The sequence below is a fragment of the Misgurnus anguillicaudatus genome, chromosome 13 (genome assembly GCF_027580225.2).
Source record: "Misgurnus anguillicaudatus chromosome 13, ASM2758022v2, whole genome shotgun sequence".
Lineage (NCBI taxonomy): Eukaryota > Metazoa > Chordata > Actinopteri > Cypriniformes > Cobitidae > Misgurnus > Misgurnus anguillicaudatus.
The window spans coordinates 28,038,252-28,062,783 of NC_073349.2; the positions used below are offsets into that span (position 1 = coordinate 28,038,252).

General features: G+C 35.5%; 2 protein-coding genes across 4 annotated transcripts in view; both read left to right on the forward strand.

The window, feature by feature from the left end:
- The window catches only part of atp9a (ATPase phospholipid transporting 9A), a 65,140-nt gene extending 54,592 nt beyond the window's left edge, over window positions 1-10,548 (forward strand). Inside the window, exons 26-28 of the mRNA XM_073875525.1 lie at window positions 111-168; window positions 3,618-3,821; window positions 7,842-10,548. Of these exons, the coding sequence (XP_073731626.1) occupies window positions 111-168; window positions 3,618-3,821; window positions 7,842-7,978 (399 nt within the window). The 3' untranslated portion in view covers window positions 7,979-10,548. The remainder of the gene's footprint in view (window positions 1-110; window positions 169-3,617; window positions 3,822-7,841) is intronic.
- Window positions 10,549-20,213: 9,665 nt separating this feature from the next.
- Window positions 20,214-24,532, forward strand: part of nfatc2a (nuclear factor of activated T cells 2a) — a 41,743-nt gene continuing 37,424 nt past the window's right edge. Inside the window, exons 1-2 of one of the 3 annotated variants that reach the window (XM_055188586.2) lie at window positions 20,214-20,499; window positions 23,542-24,469. In XM_055188586.2, the coding sequence (XP_055044561.2) occupies window positions 20,442-20,499; window positions 23,542-24,469 (986 nt within the window). In that variant the 5' untranslated portion in view covers window positions 20,214-20,441. Of the gene's footprint in view, window positions 20,500-21,995; window positions 22,520-23,541; window positions 24,470-24,532 lie in introns of those variants that run through there. The other 2 variants (XM_055188585.2, XM_055188584.2) reach the window with 2 other exon arrangements.

The following is a 24,532-nucleotide window of genomic DNA, read 5'->3' on the forward strand; positions in this document are numbered from 1 at the left end:
TTTGTTCATGTGACATTAAGCAAAAAATACTATTGGCAAATGTAAATCCTTAAAAGTTGAGTTACTCATTTTTTATTGTAAATATTAATCGGAATTTTTTTTTTTTTTAGGGTCGACCTCTCTCGTTCAAAACCTTTTTAATATGGGTGTTGATCAGTATCTACCAAGGTAAGCAAGCAAACTCTTATGCAGTACAATAAATTAACCAGACTGTTTTACTCCATGACCTTAAATTCAACAGGTAATCGTGATCTAAATCATCGTCTTCGTCTGACCGAAAGCGTAACTCAGTTTACAGTCTCTTGTTAAGAAAACAGGAAAGATCCGAAATTGAGTTGTGTGTGCTGAATGTTGTTTCATCCAAACAAACCCACGCACAGGTTTCTCCTCAGCCGTTCTGAATGGTTTATTTGTGTCTGTGGCTGCAAAAGCCGAATAAGCCAGGGTGCTTTTCCACAACTACTGTTTGAGACGAAACTGGATGGCCACAGCGCTCCACCCTAAGCTCTTTGTGTGTAAATCTTTTCGCGTCACACGTGGGCATTCCTTTCGTTTGTAAGGTGATTCTGTTTGTTTTAGTATTTATAGTGCACTTTTTACCTTTATTGATAGCTTGTTTCCAAAAGAAACGTCAGGTATCCCTCATTGGTCTCTGCCCAGGAGCTGTTTTCACCTACATGCAGGTTATTCTGGATCTTTCTTTGCATTTGTTTTTCTGAAGCATGTTTACATGTGTATTGCCGTCGAGGTCAAAGCATTTCAGATGTTATGTATGAATTAATGACATTTTTAAAGGTTGTAGTATTTTGTGTTTAAGTGCAGAGGTCAACAAAACACTTCAGGACAGGAAGCTCCATTAAAAAAAACATCAATATAAGGAAGGGCTTTTACACTTCCTGTCACTGCTCTTATTTACTTGTTAAGTGAATCCTCAGTTTTGGGGTAAAAGTTAATATCAGTTTATCTTTTAAGGGCTGCTGGGTTGTATTAATCCATTGTTGGATCAAATATGTAACTCTGGACAACAAAATCACTCATAAGTAGCACTGGGTATTTGCCAACAATAAACAGAGTTCCCACGGGTCCTTAAAATCCTTGAAAGTTTGTGAATTTGGGGGGGGGATTCAAAGTCCTGGGAAGTTTTTGAAAATATACATGCATAGATATAGGTCATTGAAAGTGCTTGAATCTATTTTATGCAAGAAGTTTTCTGGAAAAAAATCCATATTATTCCTTGTGTAGTGTAGGATAATATCATAAAAATTCTAGACTTTAAACTGTTCGCTTTACATGCTTAATCTTCTGTATGCGAATGTTGATTCATACCAAAATGCTTTTTTGCATAGTTGTGCTTGACACATGAAAACATCTCGGGTTACGTATGTAACTTTTGTTCCCTGAGAAGGGAACAAGACGCTGCGTCTCCCTTGCCATACTTCCTGTGTCCCTGTAACGCCATCTTTGGCAATATTTCAGATAGCGTATACTTCCTGGCTCCCACGTCACCCTGTCTTTGTCGTTAAGCCTCACCATTGGTTGAATTTGATATACACATGTAGACGCAGTTACCCCTGGAGGCGTCCCCAAAGTGACACCGCATTGACGCAGCGCGAGTTCCCTCGAAAGGGAACTGTAACAAAGTATCTTAAAAGGTAACACGATGTAACCTTGCTCTCACTTAAAATGTGTCCCCACAATTAGTCCTTGAATTTGAGGGTATTGAACCTGGAAAGTCCTTGAAAGGTCCTTGAATTTGAAGTTAACTGAGGTGTGGGAACCCTGAATAGAGGTCGACCGATATGGGTTTTTATGGCTGATACTGATATTAAGAAAGCTGTGTGGTCAATATAAGGCTGATATAACACAAATGTTATCGCAGTAAATAAGAGACAAACAGAAAACTAAAAAAAAAACATTATTTATGCACTTTAAATATACAATTTTTAAGTACTTAAAACATATTTTCAATTAAATTTATTTTAATTATTTACAAGACATAATTAATGTGGAGCTGACATAGTACTGTTTGAATAAGTGTTGTATTGTGTCAAAAAGTGAATAATGACAATAATAATAATAATAATAATGTCTTTTTTTATTACAAACATCAAATTTATGTACTAGAGAAATTTATCAACCAATGCCGATAAAACAAATCTAAATATTGGCGGATATAACAACCTCAGCAATATATTTTCCTATCACTAGCCAATAATACATTGTATAGGTTAAAATTATAGATTTTTTTTATGCCAAGAATCATCAGGATATTAATTAAAGGTAATCTTCCATATATTTTGTCAATTTTCTACCGTAAATATATAAAAATGTATTAATCATTATTAGACCATTTTAAAGGCGATTTTTTTCTGATATTTTGATGTTTTTTCTTGCACCCTCAGATTCCAGATTTGCAAATAGTTGTATCTTGACCAAATATTGTCCTAACAAATCCTACATCAATGGAAAGCTTATTTATTCAGCTTTCAGATGATGTGTAAATATACATTTGAATAAAAATGACCCTCTGACTGGTTTTGTGATTCAGAGTCACATATAAACATTGTCTGAGTAATTTAACCCAAAGGCTGGTGTTGGTCCATTTTTAACCCAATGATGGGTTGTAAATAATCCAGCGTGTTTTAAAGTGTAGCTATATGGGTCAGTGACAAAAATGGTTTGGCAAGATGAGAATTTTTTTACTTGTTTTAAAAGCATGCATCAGGTATATTTCAATGCACATAGTGTATTCATGCTAATTTTATCCAATAAAAAATTACATTTGCGCAATTTTTATGAAAGTTGGACCTGAAAATGTCAAATGGTGTAACCACCAATTGTGCCAAAGAATGAGAAATATTAAATATTTGATCCACCTTGACGGCATGTAAGCGTAATCATCAAAGAATAATAATTTTCAAATATAATTTTATTAGTTATTTCTAAATATATATTTTAATGCGTTTTTGTAATATTTGTCCTGACAAATGCTGAAAACAGCTCTGTTTTATAAATAATCTTTGACAAATGATGTAAAAATGTATGTAAAAAAATCATATTACACTAAACTAGATGGTTATATTTGATTCCACATTTTTTTATGAATATATTTATATTTTAATTAAAAAAAATACTAGTTACACCAACTGACACAAACCGGTTGCACCACATTGACATTTTTGCAATTATCCCACAAATATTCTTTCAAAATGAAATAAAAACAGAAATTTTAGACTTGGTCCTCAAAAAACTATATGTACGCAAGTTTGTTTTGAAATTTTAACCCTTTAAATTTAATTTATCCTACGGACACAAAATAATGAACGTCACGTCATTGACCCATATATCTTCTGAAAACCTCTCAGAAGTCAACTCCATATATCCCATATATATCACACAAGATGTTTCATATATATCTAACTACAGTATAGCTAATCCTGTAGCTAAATTTCAGCAAAGCCAAGTTCATGAGTTCGGTTAGAAAGGACAACACAAACTGATCAAATGAACCGTATGTCTCTTTGGAGTAGTGAACAGATGTCGTGATGTGAGATCTGTGGTGTAGATCTGGTTGATCTCAGTTCTGATGGAAACATCTCAATGTTGTGGTTCCTCAGGAAGCATCATCATGTATGGAGCTCTGTTGCTGTTCGAGTCAGAGTTCGTGCACATCGTGGCGATCTCCTTCACCTCTCTGATCCTGACCGAGCTCCTGATGGTGGCGCTGACCATTCAGACGTGGCACTGGCTGATGATCGTCGGCGAGCTCCTCAGTCTGGCCTGCTACATCGCTTCTCTGGTCTTCTTACACGAGTTCATCGGTGAGTACGCAGACTTGCACTAACAAATGGCAAACATTTACACATTATCAATATTAAATGTATATGAATGTTTATAGGAAAGTCTATTTCATATGCTGTGACAATTTTTTACCCTTTCCTGCAAGACCATGGTGCACCACATTTAAATATGTGCAGTACTGAATTTAACAAATATATATATATATATATATATATATATATATATATATATATATATATATATATATATATATATATATACAGTGGAGTTTTGCATGTTCATATAAAGTCCTGAAATGGCAATTACTCCATTTAGTCAATTAATAATTGTGCAATTATTGTAAAAATGCTACTTTTTAACAGTTTAAGGTATAGCATAGCCGTCACATTGTCGTTTTCTGCTGTCACGCATTCTTTTAAAGGACCTTCATCTTTATTCCCAGTAGTAAATACTTTTTTTATATAAGGGTTCAAGGTTTCACCCATGCTTTAGTATCCTATTATCCTCATGATGTCTTATTGTCATGTAACTAGTTTGACGTCAGACTTTCGGATGTGTTCAGGTGAAGCATGCGGCCACATTCCACCAAACCCATTCCTGTTGTCGGTAGAGTGAGCTATATTTGAGCTAATAAAATTTACCTCCCGATCTCCCTGAATCAGCATTCCAGAAGCACTTTGCTCCTGCGGTCTTATGTATATATGTACCTGACGGGTCTGCCAGCGAGCGACCCGCAGCGCTACAGAGGGAAATACCACAAGTCTGTTCTCATTTCCTGCAGTCCTGATGCGGTGTGCTAGCCAAGGTCTCTGTGTTTATCAGTTTAGAGAGTCTCTGGTTTAGCAAAAGAGATTTTCACACGCTTATATGGTATTTCTTATTCATGCATTTTAAAACGCTTTAATCCGTACACGTTTAAAAATAAAGGTGCTTAAAAGATTCTTCACAGCGGCCCCCCAGTTTGAGAACCACTGACATAAAGAACCATTTTTGGTTCCTCAAAGAACCATTCGGTCAGATCCTTTTAAAAGAACCATTTTTTATACAATGTATACACACATGTGCTCCTGTATAGCTCAGTGGTAGATCATTGCGTTAGCACTGCAAACGGTCATAGGTTCGAACCAACACAACACAGACATACTGATAAAAATGTATACCTTGTCATGCACTGTAAGTCGCTTTGGATAAAAGCGTCTGCCAAATGCATGAATGTTATTGTAATTTTATAATCTAAAGAAAGGTTCTTCCAATGTTAAAGGTTCTTAAATTGCGCAACTTGCGTCACTGATGATGGGCTAGGCCTGAAACATGCTGGGTTGTTTTTACCAATTGTTGGGTCAAATATAAACATTTATTGGGTTAATTTAACCCAACAGTCACTTTTTGACAAAACGCTGGGTTGAAAAGTGCACTTTAAAAAATGCTGGGTTATTTTCAACCCAGCATTGGGTCAAAAAGGGACAAACCCAGCTGTTGGTTAAAATTAACCCAATAAATGTGTATATTTGACCCAACAATTGGTTAAAACAACCGAGCATTTTGGGTTGAAACAGCCCAGGATAGGTTAAATTACAACCCAGTTTGCTGGGTTTGTCCCTTTTTGACCCAACGCTGGGGTGAAGATAACCCAGCATTTTTCCGAGTGATACACTTTAATACATGCTGGATTATTTTTAACCCAGCATTGGGTCAAAAAGGGACAAATCCAGCTGTTGGGTTAAATTAATGTTTATATTTGACCCAATAATTGGTAAAAACAACCCAGCATTTTGGGTTGAAACAACCCAGCATAGGTTAAATTACAAACTATTTGGCTGGGTTTGTCCCTTTTTCACCCGATGCTGGGGTGAAAGTGAACCAGCGTTTTTCCATTTTAAAAATGCTGAGTAATTTTCAACCCAGCATTGGGTCAAAAAGAGACAAATCCAGCTGTTCGGTTAAATTAACCCAATAAATTTTTATATTTGACCCAACAATTGGTAAAAACAACCGAGCATTTTGGGTTGAAACAGCCCAGAATAGGTTAAATTACAACCCAGTTGGCTGGGTTTGTCCCTTTTTGACCCAACGCTGGGGTGAAGATAACCCAGCAATTTTCGGAGTGTACACTTTGGTACATGCTGGATTATTTTTAGCCCGGCGTTGGGTCAAAAAGGGACAAATCCAGCTGTTGGGTTAAATTGACCCAGTAAATGTTTGTATTTGACCCAACAATTGGTAAAAACAACCGAGCATTTTGGGTTGAAACAGCCCAGAATAGGTTAAATTACAACCCAGTTGGCTGGGTTTGTCCCTTTGTGACCCAACGCTGGGGTGAAAATAACCCAGCATTTTTCAGAGTGTACACTTTAATACATGCTGGATTATTTTTGACCCAGCGTTGGGTCAAAAAGGGACAAATCCAGCTGTTGGGTTAAATTAACCCAGTAAATGTTTATATTTGACCCAACCATTGGTAAAAACAACCCAGCATTTTGGGTTGAAACAACCCAGCATAGGTTAAATTACAAACCATTTGGCTGGGTTTGACCCTTTTTCACCCAATGCTGGGGTAAAAATAACCCAGCGTTTTTACACTTTAATATATGCGGGATTATTTTAGCCCAGCATTGGGTCATGAAGGTTCAAACCCAGCTGTTGGTTTAAATTAACCCAATAAATGTGTATATTTGACCCAACAATTGGTAAAAACAGCCCAGCATTTTGGGTTGAAACAACCCAGCATAGGTTAAATTACAACCCATTTGGCTGGGTTTGTCCCTTTTTGACCCAACGCTGGGGTGAAAATAACCAAGCATTTTCCGAGTGATACACTTTAAAAAATGCTGGGTTATTTTTAACCCACCGTTAAAAATGCTGGGGTAAAACTAACCCAGCGTTTTTACACTTTAATATATGCTGGATTATTTTTAACCCAGCATTGGGTCAAAAAGGGACAAATCCAGCTGTTGGGTTAAATTAACCCAATAAATGTTTATATTTGACCCAACAATTGGTAAAAACAGCCCAGCATTTTGGGTTGAAACAACCCAGCATAGGTTAAATTACAACCCATTTGGCTGGGTTTGTCCCTTTTTGACCCAACGCTGGGGAGAAAATAACCCAGCATTTTTCCGAGTGATACACTTTAATACATGCTGGATTATTTTTAACCCAGCATTGGGTCAAAAGGGACCAGCCCAGGCAGTTGAGTTAAATTAACCCAGTAAATGTTTATATTTGACCCAACAATTGGTAAAAACAACCCAGCATAGGCTAATTTACAACCCATTTTGCTGGGTTTGTCACTTTTTGACCAAACGCTGGGATTGAATTGATCAATTGCACAAAAGCTGTGTAGTTTTCCCCTTGTTCTCAGCCTGTCAGTTATCTTGTGTAGTTTTGTGTGGCCTTGATATTTCATCACTTGTTACGCTAACCCATGCCATCAACACAACCGCTTTACTTTTGCCCACCTACCGTGGCTAAGGTCTCGATGCATAACCCTGGCAGAGAAGATGATGGATACATGATGGTGGAGATGACTTGTGTCCATCCCGGGCTCACGTTCACAGCACATGAACAAGTGTTCCTTCAGTCGTGTCGATGAGCCATCCCGACACCGCAGAGCAAAATCTGTTGGTGTGTGGCGCGTTACCACATTAAACAAAGACTGGGACTGCTTCTCACTGTGTGACGCTGGTTTCCAGAAAACACTAAACAAACTGTGGCCTACTTACATTTCAGCATTCAATCTGAGTTGCTTCCCCTGACCTGACTGTGGTCTGCTTGTGTTTCTCAAACTCTGTTCTGGTGTTTTTGCATTTCTGGGAATCAATGTTTAAATAAAGACCCAGCGGCTTATTCAGCAGAAATTTAAACAGGATTACTTTGATGGGAACGACTTTTACATGAGCGCGTTTAAATGTCTAGACGTTGTCGTGAGATTCTGACTGTGCATTGGAAAGTCAATGCCTTACATGATGTCAGCCTTCTGGTTTGCAAAACTGTTGTAATGAGATCTTTCCTACATGTCTTTTTTTCTCTCACATGCACAGATGTGTATTTCATCACCACACTGTCTTTCGTCTGGAAGGTCACGGTTATCACTTTGGTCAGCTGCCTGCCTCTCTACATCCTCAAATATCTGCGGCGACGCTTCTCCCCACCCAGCTACTCCAAACTGACCTCTTAAAGACCAACGTACCACCCCTCGCATCTCCAACCTCAAACTTCTGGTTTGGTTTGGTACTGTAATTTACTCTGAACTCCCTAAAGCTAAAAATGCAGGTGTGGTTTTATTTATCTAGTAAGTTTTACTAGATTTTTGGATTTAGGCGTATTCTTGATACTCAGTCAGTGTTAAAGAGCAGACTCACCGAGAGTCATTCAGTCTGAATCATCCCATTTTCACTACAGTTTAACTTTCAGTGAATCACTCTCACTAGGGAAGACTAAACAAACTGGTTTGCTTTGGGATTTATCCTCGACATAAAGGGAAGTCTGGGACGTTTTTCTATAATTAATCATGTGTTGTTGTTATGCATCTCAAGTTCATTTCTTTTGTATTTATATTCTCATGAAAAGGAGAAATTTGCACAATGAAAGGGGAATATGGAAACTGGAATTAAATTTATAAGTTATTTTATGGTCTTTTGGTACATTTATTTTTATTTATTTTCCAAAACTACTGAACGTTATTATTTAATAACTTTAAAATGTCTTCAGATCAGGTGAAATAAAAACGTATCTATTGTACAACTCCACAAAACACAAATTATAATGTAGTAATAATTATTATTATTATAATGTAACGTTATGTGTCTGCGTGTTTGTGCATGCGCAACCTCATTAACTAGGTTTACTGGAAGCCATAACCAGATTCAGAGGTCTCTATCGTCTTAAACCGATACTCCAGCCAAATATCAAAATTACACAGCAAAAGGGATTTTCAGGAAAACATTTTCTTGGTGTTTTTGTCTTGTTTTCAGTGAAAATATCAAAAAAAAATTAGATTGGGATGCTTTTTCTTGATGAGCAAAACGACCCAAGAAAACAAGTCTAGTTTTTAAACCAAAAATATCAAATCTAAGTGATTTTGTGCATAAATCAAGCAAAAAAAAATCTGCTAATGGGGTAAGCAAATTTTTCTTGATTTTTTTTTTTCTTGGGTCGTTTTGCTCATCAAGAAAAAGCATCTTGATTTAGGAATTTTTTGATATTTTTCCTGAAAACAAGACAAAAAGACTAAAAAAATTTTTTGTTCTTAAATCATTTTTTGCAGTCTAGCCCATGATTTACTTACCATCAAGCAATCCGAGATACATCAAGCAATCCATCACCTTTTGACGAACACATTTGGAGTTATTTTAATAAATGTCCTTGCTCTTCCAAGCTTATAATGCGAAAAACTCATTGGCGTCATTACCGGAAGCAACACTGCAGAAAATAATTTTCAAGAAAAAAAATCTTGGTATTTTTGTCTTGTTTTTAGTAAAAATATAAAAAAATTCTTAAATTGGGAGGCTTTTTCCTGATGAGCAAAACGACCCAGGAAAGTGAGTCTAGTTTTTAGACCAAAAATATCAAATTTAAGTGATTTTGTGCATAAAACAAGCAAAAAAATCTGCCAATGGGGTAAGCAAAAAAATCTTCTTTTCTTAAACACTAAATTCAAGATTAATAATAAATTCATATAAACTAAATTAATCACTAAATTCATATTTTTGGTCTAAAAACTGGACGTATTTTCTTGGGTTGTTTTGCTCATCAGGAAAAGGATCTTAATTTAATTTTGCTGAAAACAAGACAAAAATACTAAGAATTTTTTTTCTTGAAAATCATTTTTTGCAGTGTATAGTTTATAAAGTTTCAAATCTGAATATTTTTCTTATAAAATCACATCAGTTACCTGCAAAAAAAACTGTATTACCCTTTTTAGCCATGTGGATTACCTTTGTGAAGGATGAATGCACTTTTTGAGGGTTTGAAGTCAGAAGTTGACTAATCCCTGTTTGCTACCAATATAAAACCATATTTCACAGATTGCTTGAGGGTAAGTACATCATGGGTAATTTTGATATTTAGCTGCAGTATCCCTTTAAAAGCATGAACGTCTGCTTGTACAGAAACGTTTGTCCACTTTTGTGGTGACCTCTGACGCTAAACATGGTCACTTTTGTACCCTGACCTCCTCCGTTGACCGGGGTTTTGACCATTACACCTACACACAATTGGGTTGTCTTTTAAAACATTCAGTCGGTGGATTAAAGGGCAAAATCTTATGATGCATCTTAGCGTTTCATGTTTTTTTTAGGTGTCTTTATGAGACATAAGCCAGTGTGCATCTTGATGTGTGTTTGTAAATGATCCCCAAAAAAGTGACCTGCACTTACCATTACTCACTACGTGTCTGTGTTTGCAGTAATTGTGCCATATTCGCTCATCTGCACACCGTTATTTTGGTAAATGCGCTTATTTTATTTATTGTAAGTCTCTTTGCATGGAAGAGCATTTGTACAGATGTGATGTGGACTCTCGTTGTCATGAATTTCATCTGACTGCTTTATCGTTGACTGTTTTTTATGATTGGGACTAATTCATTTAATAATGTATTGTAACCTACTGAACTGTAAATAACAAAAAAATGGCTTTTATTTATTGTTTTTCTTACCTGTGTTGGAATTTGCACAAATTTACAGAACAAAAAAAAGAGACGTGTGGCTCAGGATTAAAGGTGTTAAAATAAAAATCATCTTTTATAAACTTTCTCTCCTCATTCTCAAATGAATTTTTTTCAGATTTGATTTTGTATTAATACAAGAGTTTTCTGTATTTTAAGTCAAGAAGACATTCAAAAATAGTCAAATCTTAATGTGTTTATGCTGCTGCACATTTTGGCAATTGATGTAGATCAGCTGGAATTTATATCCATACAAAAAAAATTTCAACTTGCTGATACAAATATGTTAGTATGGTACATTAGTATGGTATTACATTTGTAGCATGTGTGTTTTAAACAGATAAATCATATTTCACCAGCAGGGGGAGTCTCAAATATTAATGCACACTTTGAATCTTACTGCAGGAGTGACAGTCTACACTTCTTCATAGTGCACTGCCAAGTACAAATACATCATAGTGGATGATTGCATCCTAAGGGAATTTTCCACTTTAAATCAAATATTAGACTATCGAGTGGAAAATCACCTCCATATACGTGTTTAAATGTGGCATTTTACAGTATTACAAATTCAGAGATAAAATAAAGATGATTAAGTAATAACAACTTTTTTGCATTTGGCTGAAATGGTAACCACAAAATCTGAACATTGCTTTGTATTGCACAGTGGAAAACCTCTTACGCTTCTGTTTTCAGCCCGTGTGTGTAATCTGATCAACTTTCTTTTGTGCCTCACATATTTCTCCCCGGGTTCCTCCATCTCTTACATCTATAATGCTGTTTTTGCTGAAATGAGCTCCTTTGGTAAACCCATACAGCCCATATAATCACAAACGGTCCTCTTCTTCTGATGTGGTGAAGTCTGCGGCGTGCCAGACGCTGGAGTGCCCATGTGCACGTAGCATTAAGACAGATTTTCTTTATTATCAGACACGTGTGCTGCAGATCAGATGAGGCTCAGAGAAAGAGCTGCTATGAGAATCAAAGGAAAGCAGATATGTTAGCAAGGTCACGCCTATGTAATGGGACTGTAAATTGGGCTGAAATCGGAGTGTAATCCGATCAAATTGTTCTTACGTTCATATTTAAGATCAATAACTGCTGAGTTTAGTCAGTTAAAGCATTACGGTGATAAATGTGATGATAACCACACTGTCAGAGCAAAATGGTCAAAAATGGTCCCAAGCTGTCACTGGGCCAGTACCTAATATGTAACTTTTAGGTAAAGATATGTAAACATTTGGTAACGGTAGGCACCTTTGAGGTACTAATATGAAACTTGGGTATGAATATTAATCTTTGAGGTACAAATATAAACTTTTGAGGTACTAATATGAAACTTTGAGGTGCTGTTAATGGCCCTTCGAGGTGCTGATAGGAAACTTTAAGGTACTATGTGTAAACTTGAAGGAACTTATGTGAAACTTTGAGATACTAATATGCACATTGAAGTACAAATAAGAACTTTTGAGGTACTAAAATGAAATTTAGGAACTAATATGAACCATTGAGGTACTAATATGAACCTTTGAGGTACTAATATGAACTTTTGAGGTACTAAAATGAAATTTAGGAACTAATATGAACCTTTGATGTACTAATATGAACTTTTGAGGTACTAAAATGAAATTTAGGAACTAATATGAACCTTTGATGTACTAATATGAACTTTTGAGGTACTAAAATGAAATTTAGGAACTAATATGAACCTTTGAGATACTAATATGGACTTTTGAGGTACTAATATGCACATTGAAGTACTAATAAGAACTTTTGAGGTACTAATATGAACTTTTGAGGTACTAAAATGAAATTTAGGAACTAATATGAACCTTTAAGGTACTAATATGAACCTTTGAGGTACTAATATGAACTTTTGAGGTACTAAAATGAAATTTAGGAACTAATATGAACCTTTGAGGTACTAATATGCACATTGAAGTACTAATAAGAACTTTTGAGGTACTAAAATGAAATTTAGGAACTAATATGAACCTTTGATACTAATATGAACTTTTAAGGTACTAAAATGAAATTTAGGAACTAATATGAACCTTGAGGTACTAATATGCACATTGAAGTACTAATAAGAACTTTTGAGGTACTAAAATGAAATTTAGGAACTAATATGAACCTTTGATACTAATATGAACTTTTAAGGTACTAAAATGAAATTTAGGAACTAATATGAACCTTGAGGTACTAATATGCACATTGAAGTACTAATAAGAACTTTTGAGGTACTAAAATGAAATTTAGGAACTAATATGAACCTTTGAGGTACTAATATGGACTTTTGAGGTACTTATATGAACTTTTGTGGTACTAATGTGGAACTTTGAGGGAATAATATAAAACTTTGAGATACTAATATGAAATTGAGGTACTAATATGAACTTTTGAACTTTTGAGGTACTAAAATGAACCTTCGAGGGACTAATATAAAACTTTAAGGTACTAATATGAAATTGAGGTACTAATATGAACTTTTGAGGTACAAATATGAACCTTCGAGGTACTAATATTAAACTTTGAGGTACGAATATGAACCTTCAAGGTACTAATATTAAACGTTTAGGTACTAATATGCACATTTTCAGTACTAATATGAAACTTTGAGGTAGCAATATGAAACTTTGAGGCACTATTATTCACCGTTGAGGTATTAATATAAAACTAAGGTACTATTATGAAACTTTGACATACTAGCACCTCTGAGGTACTAATATGAACTCTTTAGGTGCAAATGTGTGCTACTGCAGTGACAGCTAGGGACTACACGTATATAGTTACTATTCTGCTAAGGAGAATGACTTTAAACAGCTACTGAAAATTACCTTGACACCACTTAATTAAAATTAATTGCAAAATGGCTCAGTTGAAATGTTGTATTTTCAAACGTAAAAAATCATAGGTTTGATCCGCATGGAGCATGCATACTAATAAAAAAGTATGCATTGAATCTACTGTACAGTAAGTCATTTGGGATAAACGCATCAGGAAATGTATATACAAATGTGGTTGCTGAGGGGTTAAATCACAAGAAGAGATCTTCAGTAGCTGTGACTTCTGATTGTGTAGTGTGCACTATGTAATGTAAAATCATTGAACCATGAAACGCAGATCCAGGCTTGTATTCCATTGCGTACATTAACAGTGACTACAGATGATGATAAATCACTTAGAGAATTTGTGTTGAGCTGATCTCACACCCCAGCGGAGAGCTATTTATATACACACGCACACACAACAGACTGATATGTTTTCATTTGCCTTTTAAAGCTCTGCTGACAAAGATTTTCTCCTGCGATTGTGATCACAGGCACACCTCATGGTACAATGATGACTGAGAGATGCATTGTGCAGGATACATTTTGAACACAGTTAAACTTTTGCACGTATTGTGGTGGGGTGAGCGAGGAAAAACGCAGTGGGTGTGACGTCCAGTTTTTGTTTATGTAAATGTAAAATAAACAAATGGGGCATGGCGTCCAAATGAAAGGGGGTGTGGTGTCAATACTATGAAAATGATGAATGGGTTCACTCTTGGAAAAATAATTGTTTTTCAAAAAAGTAAACCTTTGCATATATTAGTACCACAGAAGGTATACATATCTGTACCTAAATGGTACATCATAGGACATTTTTAAGGGTACTGCCCCAGTTACAGCTATAGGGCCAGTTTTTTGGCTCATTACTTCTGCTATAAAGCTAGATCTGTGGACATTGAAGGTGTCTTGCACACTTCACTTCAGCTCAATCCAATTTAGGTCAACACATCTTCTGTTGATGTTGCTATTTATATCACATACATTATTATTCGTTTGGATTATAGGAAACAGCAGAGACGCTGTACTGGTGGCCCACTGGTGTGTAAATTGAAAATGCTTACTGGAGTGTAACAGGGTAATACATAAATATTAGCTTGTATTTTGTCACAGATGTTGTTTAAGGGGGATGTAGAAGACGTCACTCATATCAGAGTCTTATTAACTCACCACTCCTATTGGTTTCCAAGGAGACAAATCCCAAAACCTTACAGTTGAGTTGTTGTTTGTTAATCCGGAATGGGTGATGTTGACCGGTTCAAGTTTCGCTGCTCCAACTGGAAAATTTAGGAATTTTATACGGATTCCTTTAACGTGAGAGAACTGATGCTATTTTAAGTGTGTCTGAAATCACTTTTTCATTTTTTCCAAGGGGCGTATAAAACCGTTTACATAACACATGCATTTTGTCCTGTAAATACAAGTAGCATATCAGTGAAAAATTTTATTCATAAGTCAATCAAAATTTACCACATTTACTTTTCTAATGCAATAATAGTAAATTAAAATTACTTGTAAAAAAGTTGATTAACCAAACAAATTTCAGAAGCAATTTTTTTACAGTGTACATTTCTGGTCTTATTTATCAGTATTCAATATTTCAAATAAGAAATTATGTTTGCCTTTTTTTAACTTTTTATAAAAATGCACTTTTAAAAATTATTTGCTGCCTGAATTTTTTTGTTTAGTAAACTCAAATTTACAAATAATTTTAACAAGACATGAGTTGCTACAACTTATTTCAACTATATTTTATAAGTTATACCAACTCTAGTCAAGATAAATAATACTATAAGGTTAAATGATTTGTAAGTCTGAGTTGATTAAACAAAAAATTTAAGGAGCAAATATTTTTACAGAGTACATTTCTGGTTTTATTTACTATAATTTATCACACTGTAAAAATACTTTGCTGCCTTAAAATGTTTTGTTGAATCAACTCGGATTTACAAGTCATTTCAACTTACTATTGTTCATCCTGACCATGCAGAGATGAGTTGTTATAACTACAGATTAGTTGTTATAACTTATAAAATTAAATTGACTTTTCTCAACTATATTTTATAAGTTGTGACAACTCATCTCTGTTGACATGACTTGTAAATCTGAGTTGATTTAACTACATTTTTTAAGGCAGCAAAATATTTTTACAGTGCAGTATTCAATATTCCAAATAAGAAATTATGTTTGCTTTTTTACTTTTTATTAAAACGCACTGTTACAAAATTATTTGCTGCCTTAAATTTTTGTGTTTAATAAACTCAGATTTACAAGTCATTTTAACAAGAGATGAACTGCTACAACCTATTTCATATATTTTATAAGCTATGATGACAACTTATCTCTAGTCAAGATAAATAATAGTATGTTAAAATTACTTGTAAATCTGAGTTGATTAAACAAACAAATTTCAGGAGCAATTTTTTACAGTGTACATTTCTGGTCTTATTTACCATCATTTATCAGGATTCAATATTTCAAATGAGAAATTATGTTTGCTTTTTTTATTACTTTTTTAAAAAAGGAACTTTTTTGTTTAATAAACTCAGATTTACAAGTCATTTTAACAAGAGATGAACTGCTACACCTTATTTCAACAATATTTTATAAGTTATAACAACTTATCTCTAGTCAAGATAAATAATAGTAAGTTAAAATGACTTCTGAGTTGATTAAACTAAAAAATTTAAGGCAGCAAATATATTTTTACATTGTACATTTCTGGTCTTATTTGCCATCATTTATCAGTATTCAATATTTCAAATGAGAAGTTATGTTTGCCTTTTTTTTCACTTTTTTAAATTATTTGCTACCTTAAATGTTTGTGTTTAATAAACTCAGATTTACAAGTCATTTTAACAAGAGATGAACTGTCACACCTTATTTTAACAATATTTTATAAGTTATAACAACTTATCTCTAGTCAAGATAAATAATAGTAAGTTAAAATGACTTCTGAGTTGATTAAATTAAAAAAATTAAGGCAGCAAATATATTTTTACATTGTACATTTCTGGTCTTATTTGCCATCATTTATCAGTATTCAATATTTCAAATAAGAAATTATGTTTGCCTTTTTTTACTTTTTATAAAGATTTGTAGCAGCTTATATTTAGACAGGATTAATAATATTAAGTTGAAATGACTTGTAAATTTGAGTTGATTCAACTTAAAAATTTAAGGCAGCAAAGAATGTTTACAGTGTTGCAATTTGCTTATCTTTCTAATTGAAATACGTTCCCAAAGTTTTCCTCATTAAATACCCTAAAAAAGTTGTGTTCCTGTAGCTCAGTGCATTGTATTACCAGTTCAAAAGATTATGGGTTCAATTCCAAGGAATTCACATAATGAAAAAATGTATACCTTGTTATGCATTGTAAGTCGCTTTGAATAAATGCGTTTGCCAAATGCATAAATGTAATGTAAATGGCAATACTTTAAAGCTTAAATGTTCTATAACTTTGCTTCCGTCTAATGCAGCTTAAACTGACGTCAGAGCTGTTGGTGACACAATAAACGCACACGTGACATCACAGCCGTAAATACGCAGCATCCACCATCTTGCATAAAGGACCGGGCAAGATGGGAAATATGACTAAACTAGCAGAGAATGTTGGAAGCGATCAAACGCATAGCCCAAAGGTTTTCCCTTTTCCCAAACATGCCAAAACTTCTCCACGGGACATGATATAATATGCCATTTCCATATCATCTACAGTCGCCAGCTTAAACACAACTGTTGCAATTGGAAAACTCAAATGTTTTAGCGCTCCAACCCAGACAGCCAAACTCATGCGTTGCATAAAGTAGATGGAAAGTGCTGCGTGAACTTGGAAAAAGTGCATGTGTTCTTTTAACTAAAATTCAATTCCGTCGCCTGGAATGACAAGTTTCCTTTTTCCAACTTGTGGAGTATTAATTTACTCATTCATAATTTGAGTTGCATAATAGTGCTGTAACAGTGAAGGAATGTACATCTGTTAGACAACGCTGTCTTGGTCCCCGAAAAACGTACACTTTTTCCAGATAGCTGTCTTTCTGCAGTAATCTTCCACTGCATTCCCATTGGTCAATTTACAGCGTCTGATGCTCACAGTTTCCTATGCATCATTCTGGATCTTACGTCACTGATGGTGCTATTGAAGTCTACAGCAATTACAGTGTAAAGAAAAGATTTCGTGCAGTTTTATGCTAGATCTATGCGTTGTGTTTTGTATCCACGGCATTAGATGTTGGTTTGCTTAAGCTTCACCAGAAAGTCTGTACTGGGTGACCTGCACTAACCATCACACACCAGTTTTAACCTGAATGGACACTTATACTGGTTGTGTCTAGACATTTACTCAGACCTACACAGAGGTCAGTGGGTATACTTCATTCATTTAAACATTTATGTCAGTGTATCATATCACTAAATTTTCTGGCAAAAAAAACTTTACAGCAGAGTTTGGCCAAACAGGCTCAGTCCACAGCCTTGTAGTTGATTTTGGCATTCATTGCCATCCCAGAATTCAGCACTGTTCTCAACTGGGCACTTGAAAAACTCGCTAATGTGCTACATTAGATTTTCTTGAATAATTTAATGCTTACAATTACCAATTTGGCTTTATTTGATGCAAATGAAATCCTTGCTCCACTTAGCTTCTGCTGTTTTATTAATATGCAAAACTAAATCTAAATGTGTAACTACTGCTATATATATAAATAAATATCAGATTACTATTAGACCACATTTAAACCTTAATATACTTTAAATCATCTTTTTATAATAAATGGACCTTTTTTGCATTGATATAAGACCTTTTCAAACGCATTTCAGTGCCATCCAAGTAAAGCATGTCAAATAAACTTTGAAACTTTTGGGATTAGAGAAGGAAAAGCTTCATAAATAAACCATGCAATATTTTCCATGGTTTCTCAAGGTATCTGAGTATAAACTGTGTTACTTCAACCAAAACCATAACCCTGGTCCAGTTGTTTTTAACAGACTTTCTTGAATGTCAGGTGGGTCAAATAACAAATTTCCATCGGAAAAATAACCTCAATCTGAAATCTTAGCAAAAAGATCCATTCAAGACATAACTGCATGTATTTTCCCATCTGTTATGTATGGTTGAAAAGCATGTGAGGCTACAGCTGTATATTTGAGACATATTTTACTATCGAATGTATTTTATATATTGCATCTATACACAGTGATCTCAAAAAAGTACTTACATTTAGAAACAAAATATAAAAAACATTGCATACTTTAATAGGCATTTTTTTAAATACTTTTAACCACCTGGTCCTAAATACTGTATTGGATCTCAAGCTCTTTGACTTCAAGGCCCCAATATTTGTAGGCCCCAAACTCACAATTTCTTAAAAAAAATATTCCAGAGAGTTTCTGACCCTACTTAAATTGAATATAATTAAAATTTCTAATTTAATCCATTATAATGTTGTTTTTTTGTTTTATGAAAAATATTAAGTGGTTTCTAGGCATATCACATGTGTTTTAAATAAATCTATGTGAACTTGACTCATTTAAGTTGTGACTACATGAATAATTTGTGTTGTATTAAAGCAATTTTGCTAAAAGGTGGGGATTTCCAGTTCCCAGCATGCTCAGCATGAGATTGAATAATTTGAATGAATAACAAAATAAAGGATTATTGTACTGCAAAAAATGACTTTCAAGAAAAAAATTATTGGTATTTTTGTCTTGTTTTCAGTAAAAAATATCTAAAAATTCTTAAATTAAGATGCTTTTTCTTGATGAGCAAAATGACCCAAGAATGTAAGTCTAGTTTTTAGACCAAAAATTTCAAATTTAAGTGATTTTGTGCATAAAGCAAGCACATTTTTTGTGAATTTGTGGATTAAACAAGCAAAAAAATCTGCCTATGGGGTAAGCAAAAAAATCTTGAATTTTTTAAACACTAAATTCAAGAAAAAAATTGCTTGCTTTATGCACAAAATCACTTGAATTTGATATTTTTGTTCTAAAAACTAGACTTCGTCATTTTTCTCATCAGGAAAAAGCATCTTAATTTAAAACATTTTAGATATTTTTACTGAAAACAAGACAAAAATACTAAGAAAATGTTTTCTTGAAAATAATTTTTTGCAGTGTATTTGATAGAGTTTCTGTTTTATTGTTGGGTTTTTAAATGGTTACCTTTGTACAATATAATGTGCAGTATAATAACTTTATTTCGAAATTCAAGTAGAGCTAATATGATTAGATAATAGTAACATTGGTTAACATAACTAAATTTAGCAAGTTCAACTAAATGCATATATCTAAAGATATATATATCTTAGATAATTTAACTGCGTGCAGCTACTTACTTTAAGAAAAAAATAGTAAATTCAATTAATGTTTTTTTTTCAGTGTAGAAGGATGAATTTATTTTTATAAAAAATAACCAAAAACTGGAAAAAAAAATCTGCTTATTTTAATGTTAGTTTTTGCTGGTCACACAAATGTATACATTTCACATTTAAAACTCTATTCAATATTATATGACACATTTTTCTTTTAAATAACAGTAAACTTCACACAAGTATACAGTTTCATAAATCTACAGGCCACTTGAACTTAACGAGCCCCGCGCCTTAAAACCCTGCTGTGTGCACCTCGTTTCTTTCATGCATATCCTTAAACCTCGCTCCTGTTTTCATTTTTCTACGCCCTCCTCCTCGTTACTGTGATTTCTTCAAGGCCACAATGAAGCTCTTGTGCGCCAGTGTGTGGACGCAGCCGCAGAAATGCGCTCGCGCACAGTCTCGAGACGTCATGGATTCCTCCGCGCGCGCTCCAAAGGAAAGCCCTGATTCTCCGGCATGGAGCCGCTCCAGGTTTCCATGGCAGAGCGCACAAACAGGAGGAAACACTGTGGGAATCCCGTTATTTTACAGCGTTGGACCATTATAAACAGCCTGTGCCGGGGAAGGAAGCCACTCTTGATACTCAAGTCAATGCTCAGGCAAAGAAGTTCACACCACACAGAGCTTTACTACTATTAAAGTCAACTCTCTTTTGCATTCTTACAACGGAGTATTTTCGTCCACAGTTTTTTTTACTTGCTATGAGCTTTGAGGAAAAGCTGTTTTTTGATTGCTGAATTCGTTTTTTGTTTGTTTTGTTTAGTTTTTTCCAAATGTTTAGAGAGACTTGGAGACTGATGCATTACCACAGCATGAGGTCGATGGATCAAGGTATGGATGGCGCGTGCTGAACTGTTGTGAATTACTGGTAATCAATAATTTGATTTTTAATTCGTCTTTTTTATGCCAGAACTGTTAAAGATTTTTATGGCCATTTTTGCTAATGAATATTTAACGCAAAACCTAGTGTGTAAAGTAGTAAGGGACAGTAATTAACTTTATGCGTGTACAGTTTTGTACATTATATTACAGTATGTACAGTAAAGGGGACTTACGTCATCAGGGCATGCTTAGTTACAGTTACGTCGATGCAACCAATATTATTAGTGAAACTTTAACCATGCGTCTGTATACTGATCATATAATGAATGAATGAACAGTTTCATGTAGTTCAATAGTTTTTAGTGTTAGATGCTCTTATTGTTCAAATTGATATTTGCATGCACTTAACAGTTTATTTTTTATACATTGCAAATATTAAAAAGCATTCGAGCCCATTTAAATTATATCATATAATATAATTTTTTGTGCCAATGTGTTGGTCAAATGTTAACGTCTTATGACTTACGGGTTAATGTCTTACTTTTTATAGGCAGATGGTGTATTGACATATTTAATAATTTATTAATACTTTCCAACTAAAACCAGCTGTTTTTTAGCTGGTTTCCCAGCCTGGTTTTAGCTGGTTTATCTGGTGTAGCAGGCTGATTTTAGAAGGGCTTTGGACACTTAGCTCAGGGTGGAAGACCAGCTGACCACCCAGCTTAAACCAGCATGACCAGGCTGGAAGCTGGTTTAAGATGGTCCTCTCATCCTGGCAAAGCTAGTCATGCTGGTCTTCCAGCCTAGGTCCGCTGGTCTTCTAGCCTGACCAGCTAAAACCAACTTTACCAGCTAAAACCATGCTGGAAGACAAACTAAAACCAGCCAACCATCTTTAGATGGTTTAAGCTGATCTTTTTAGTAGAGATGCACCATATTACACGTTTGCTCAGAAAGAGGAGATGCAATTTTAGGTGTAAAACAGACATTTTAATATACTGATTTGATATACTTTAATTATATACAGTACTAACATACTTTATAATGTGTACAAAAATAAGTCTTCCTGGCTATTTATAGATCGTGCAGCCATGGAAAACCCAGATAATGTTTTATAACCCTATATACAGTACTGTCACTATGCAAATATAATAACTTCCTTTGGGGCCGTAAGTGTTGAGTTTAATTATGGTAACCAAATACAGATAGATAGATAGATAGATAGATAGATAGATAGATAGATAGATAGATAGATAGATAGATAGATAGATAGATAGATAGATAGATAGATAGATAGATAGATAGATAGATTGTTGAACCAAGCCACAACTTAAAATAACCAAGTTTATTTACACACCCGCCCATCACTGCTAAACAATGTTATGTAACTCGGGTTACTTTTGTTGTTTCCGTCATAACTGCTACCTATCAACAGGAGGCGCGTGTCATCAATTTATAGCGTAACCTCTGAATGAACCTTCAGCATGACAGCCCGTACTCTGCACGCGAGCGACGCGACGCAACAAAACGCTCCCGGCGTACGCTCCCGGCTATTTCGGATATGTTTAGAATGATGTTTTTGCCGGTTGCGTCGCGTCAAGAGCGTTGCGTTTGTTAGGCGACGAGTCGAGTTCAACTTTAAAAATGCACTTCGAAATGCGTCCTATTTCATTCCGCTATATTTGAACGCAAGTTTGTTTATGTTTTGAATGGGCAGGGGAGCGTTGTGTCGCGTCGCGATGTAAATGGGGGTGTGAGTGAAGTTAAAGCCGGAAGTTAAAGTTGCGCTCGAATGTCACGAGCATCTGTGACTCGAGCTCATTCAAGCGTTTGCGTGCGCTCGGATCCCTCGCGACGCGTTTATGAAGTTATTGTGGTGCGCGTGCAAATCAAAAACTGAGACAGATGAGCTCTTTTTACGAAGATAAAAGTGAGTTAGGGCTCGTGGAGGAGCTGCGGCAGGTGAACTGTCAGGATGAGCTGGAGTTTGACTATCTCTTTGAATATGAATTTCCTCCGGGACATCAAGGTATGAGATGTGCTGAAGGCTTTTAATGTTTCTATTTAACTTTATGCAGGGTTTGGATAGTAAACTGTAAACTACATAACATTATTGATTGAATGAAAACAGTCATTTATGCTGTGGACTATAAAATGTGGTTCGTTTTATAGCTACAGGGTCCGTTTCTCAATCCGAAGGCTGCAGCCTCCGGAGGTCGCATTTATAGGCTGCATACGTCATTACGACTGTCTTATTTCAGAACATTAACAATTATAAAGTTGACTATTATTCTTAGTTAAACGTAAATTGTTGTAACATGCTTATGATTTGTGAATGTAATGCTCAGTTACCTTAAACGAACCAGGCTTGATGACGTAGCAGCCTGCATATGCGACCTCTGAAGGCTGCAGCCTTCAGATTGAGAAACGGCCATAGACCTCGTTTTAAATAGAAATACTTATTTTATGTGCATTATAAAAGTCTTTAAAATTCAATTCAGTTTCTAAATTTTGCATATTCTCCTTACAAAATCATTTAACTTTAAAAATGTAAAAGCATATTGCTTTAATCTAATAAAATATTTTGTATATTTGTTGTTTAAGTTTAATGTTGTAAATGTTAATATTAATCTTATGTTTGTTAAGAAGTGCTTTAAATATATGACTGATATCTATCTAATGATATATTTAATATAATATCTACTCATAAATCTTTGAATTGAACTAAAAATCTGCCTCTATAGTAATAGCTTCCAGCATTTAAGTGTATACACATTTTTTAAAAACTAAACATTTTAATAAGATTTTGTTTTCTGTATACAGAAATTTGATTATTTAAAATGTGCATGTCGTACAACTTATTGTGTCTAAATAAAGAAACTAAATACTGCTTATATAGTCTAGTCTTCTGTACAGCATATTGCTTCACACATGCTTCAATTTTATTCTGTCCTAACATAACCCGTGACATCACCTCGCAAGCCGTTTTGGATTGACGCTGTGCGCGCTTACCTACTTTGTTTTTTTTATCCTTTGTTGTTGTTTGTCTAGATGAGCAAAGTATCTCATCACACAAAGACCTCAACTCACCGTCCTGCCTCTCCTATCCATTGGAGGAAGCTCCGGCTTACGGCTTCAAGCCTTGCGTGCCCACCTACGACGAGGTCAGCGCCGAGGGTCTCGGTGGTTTTGAGCAACTGGAAGCGAAGGGCTACCTGGATCACACCAGGCCAAACAACCAGGCCCTGAGCCCCAGGATTGAAATCACCCCTTCACGTGAGCACTATAGTCATGGTCGAGAATCCCTCCAGCCCAATCTCGTGAACATCAGCCCCAGTCCTGGGCTCACCGTGCCGGGTCAAGATCCCTTAGCCTACCGAGAGCCCACGTGCCTGAGTCCCGCCAGCAGTAACTCATCTACCTCCTGGCACTCCGAGAACCTCTCGCCCTGGGCGTCGCCCTGCGTATCCCCCAGCAACAGCCAGGCAGCTGGGGAACTCTGCCCGCGACTCCAGGGCATCCATACGGGTTCTCCTCGTGCGAGTCCGGGAACCTCCCCTCATTCCAGCCTGGCCGAGGACGGCTCGGTTAGGCCGCGCTCTCCTTCCTCCAGGCCCGGGTCACGTTCCACCTCCCCCCTATGCAAACGCACCTACGACATGTACAGGAACCCCAACCTGGTGCCAGGATCCCGCTCGCGCAGCCCGTCGCCCCACGGCGGCCACGATGACCATCAGGGTGGCCATTATGGTTTGAACAACCTGTCCGGTGCCTTGAATGGGTTCAATGTTGGGCAGGCTAGCTCCATTCCTCCCAAAATTGTAAAGACCAATCAGCAGGCCTATCCTCTCTATACAGAGAACCATAGTGAGGGCTACCTGTTGTCTTGTGACCAGGATGTAAAGACCAAACCTGGTTCTGAACCTTACTTTGTAATTCCACAAATCTGGCCTAAACAATTGGTGCCTGGGATATGCAGGTAAATATTAATGTCAGTTTTCTGAAAATAACTATGGATAGGAGATGAGACATTTAATTATTT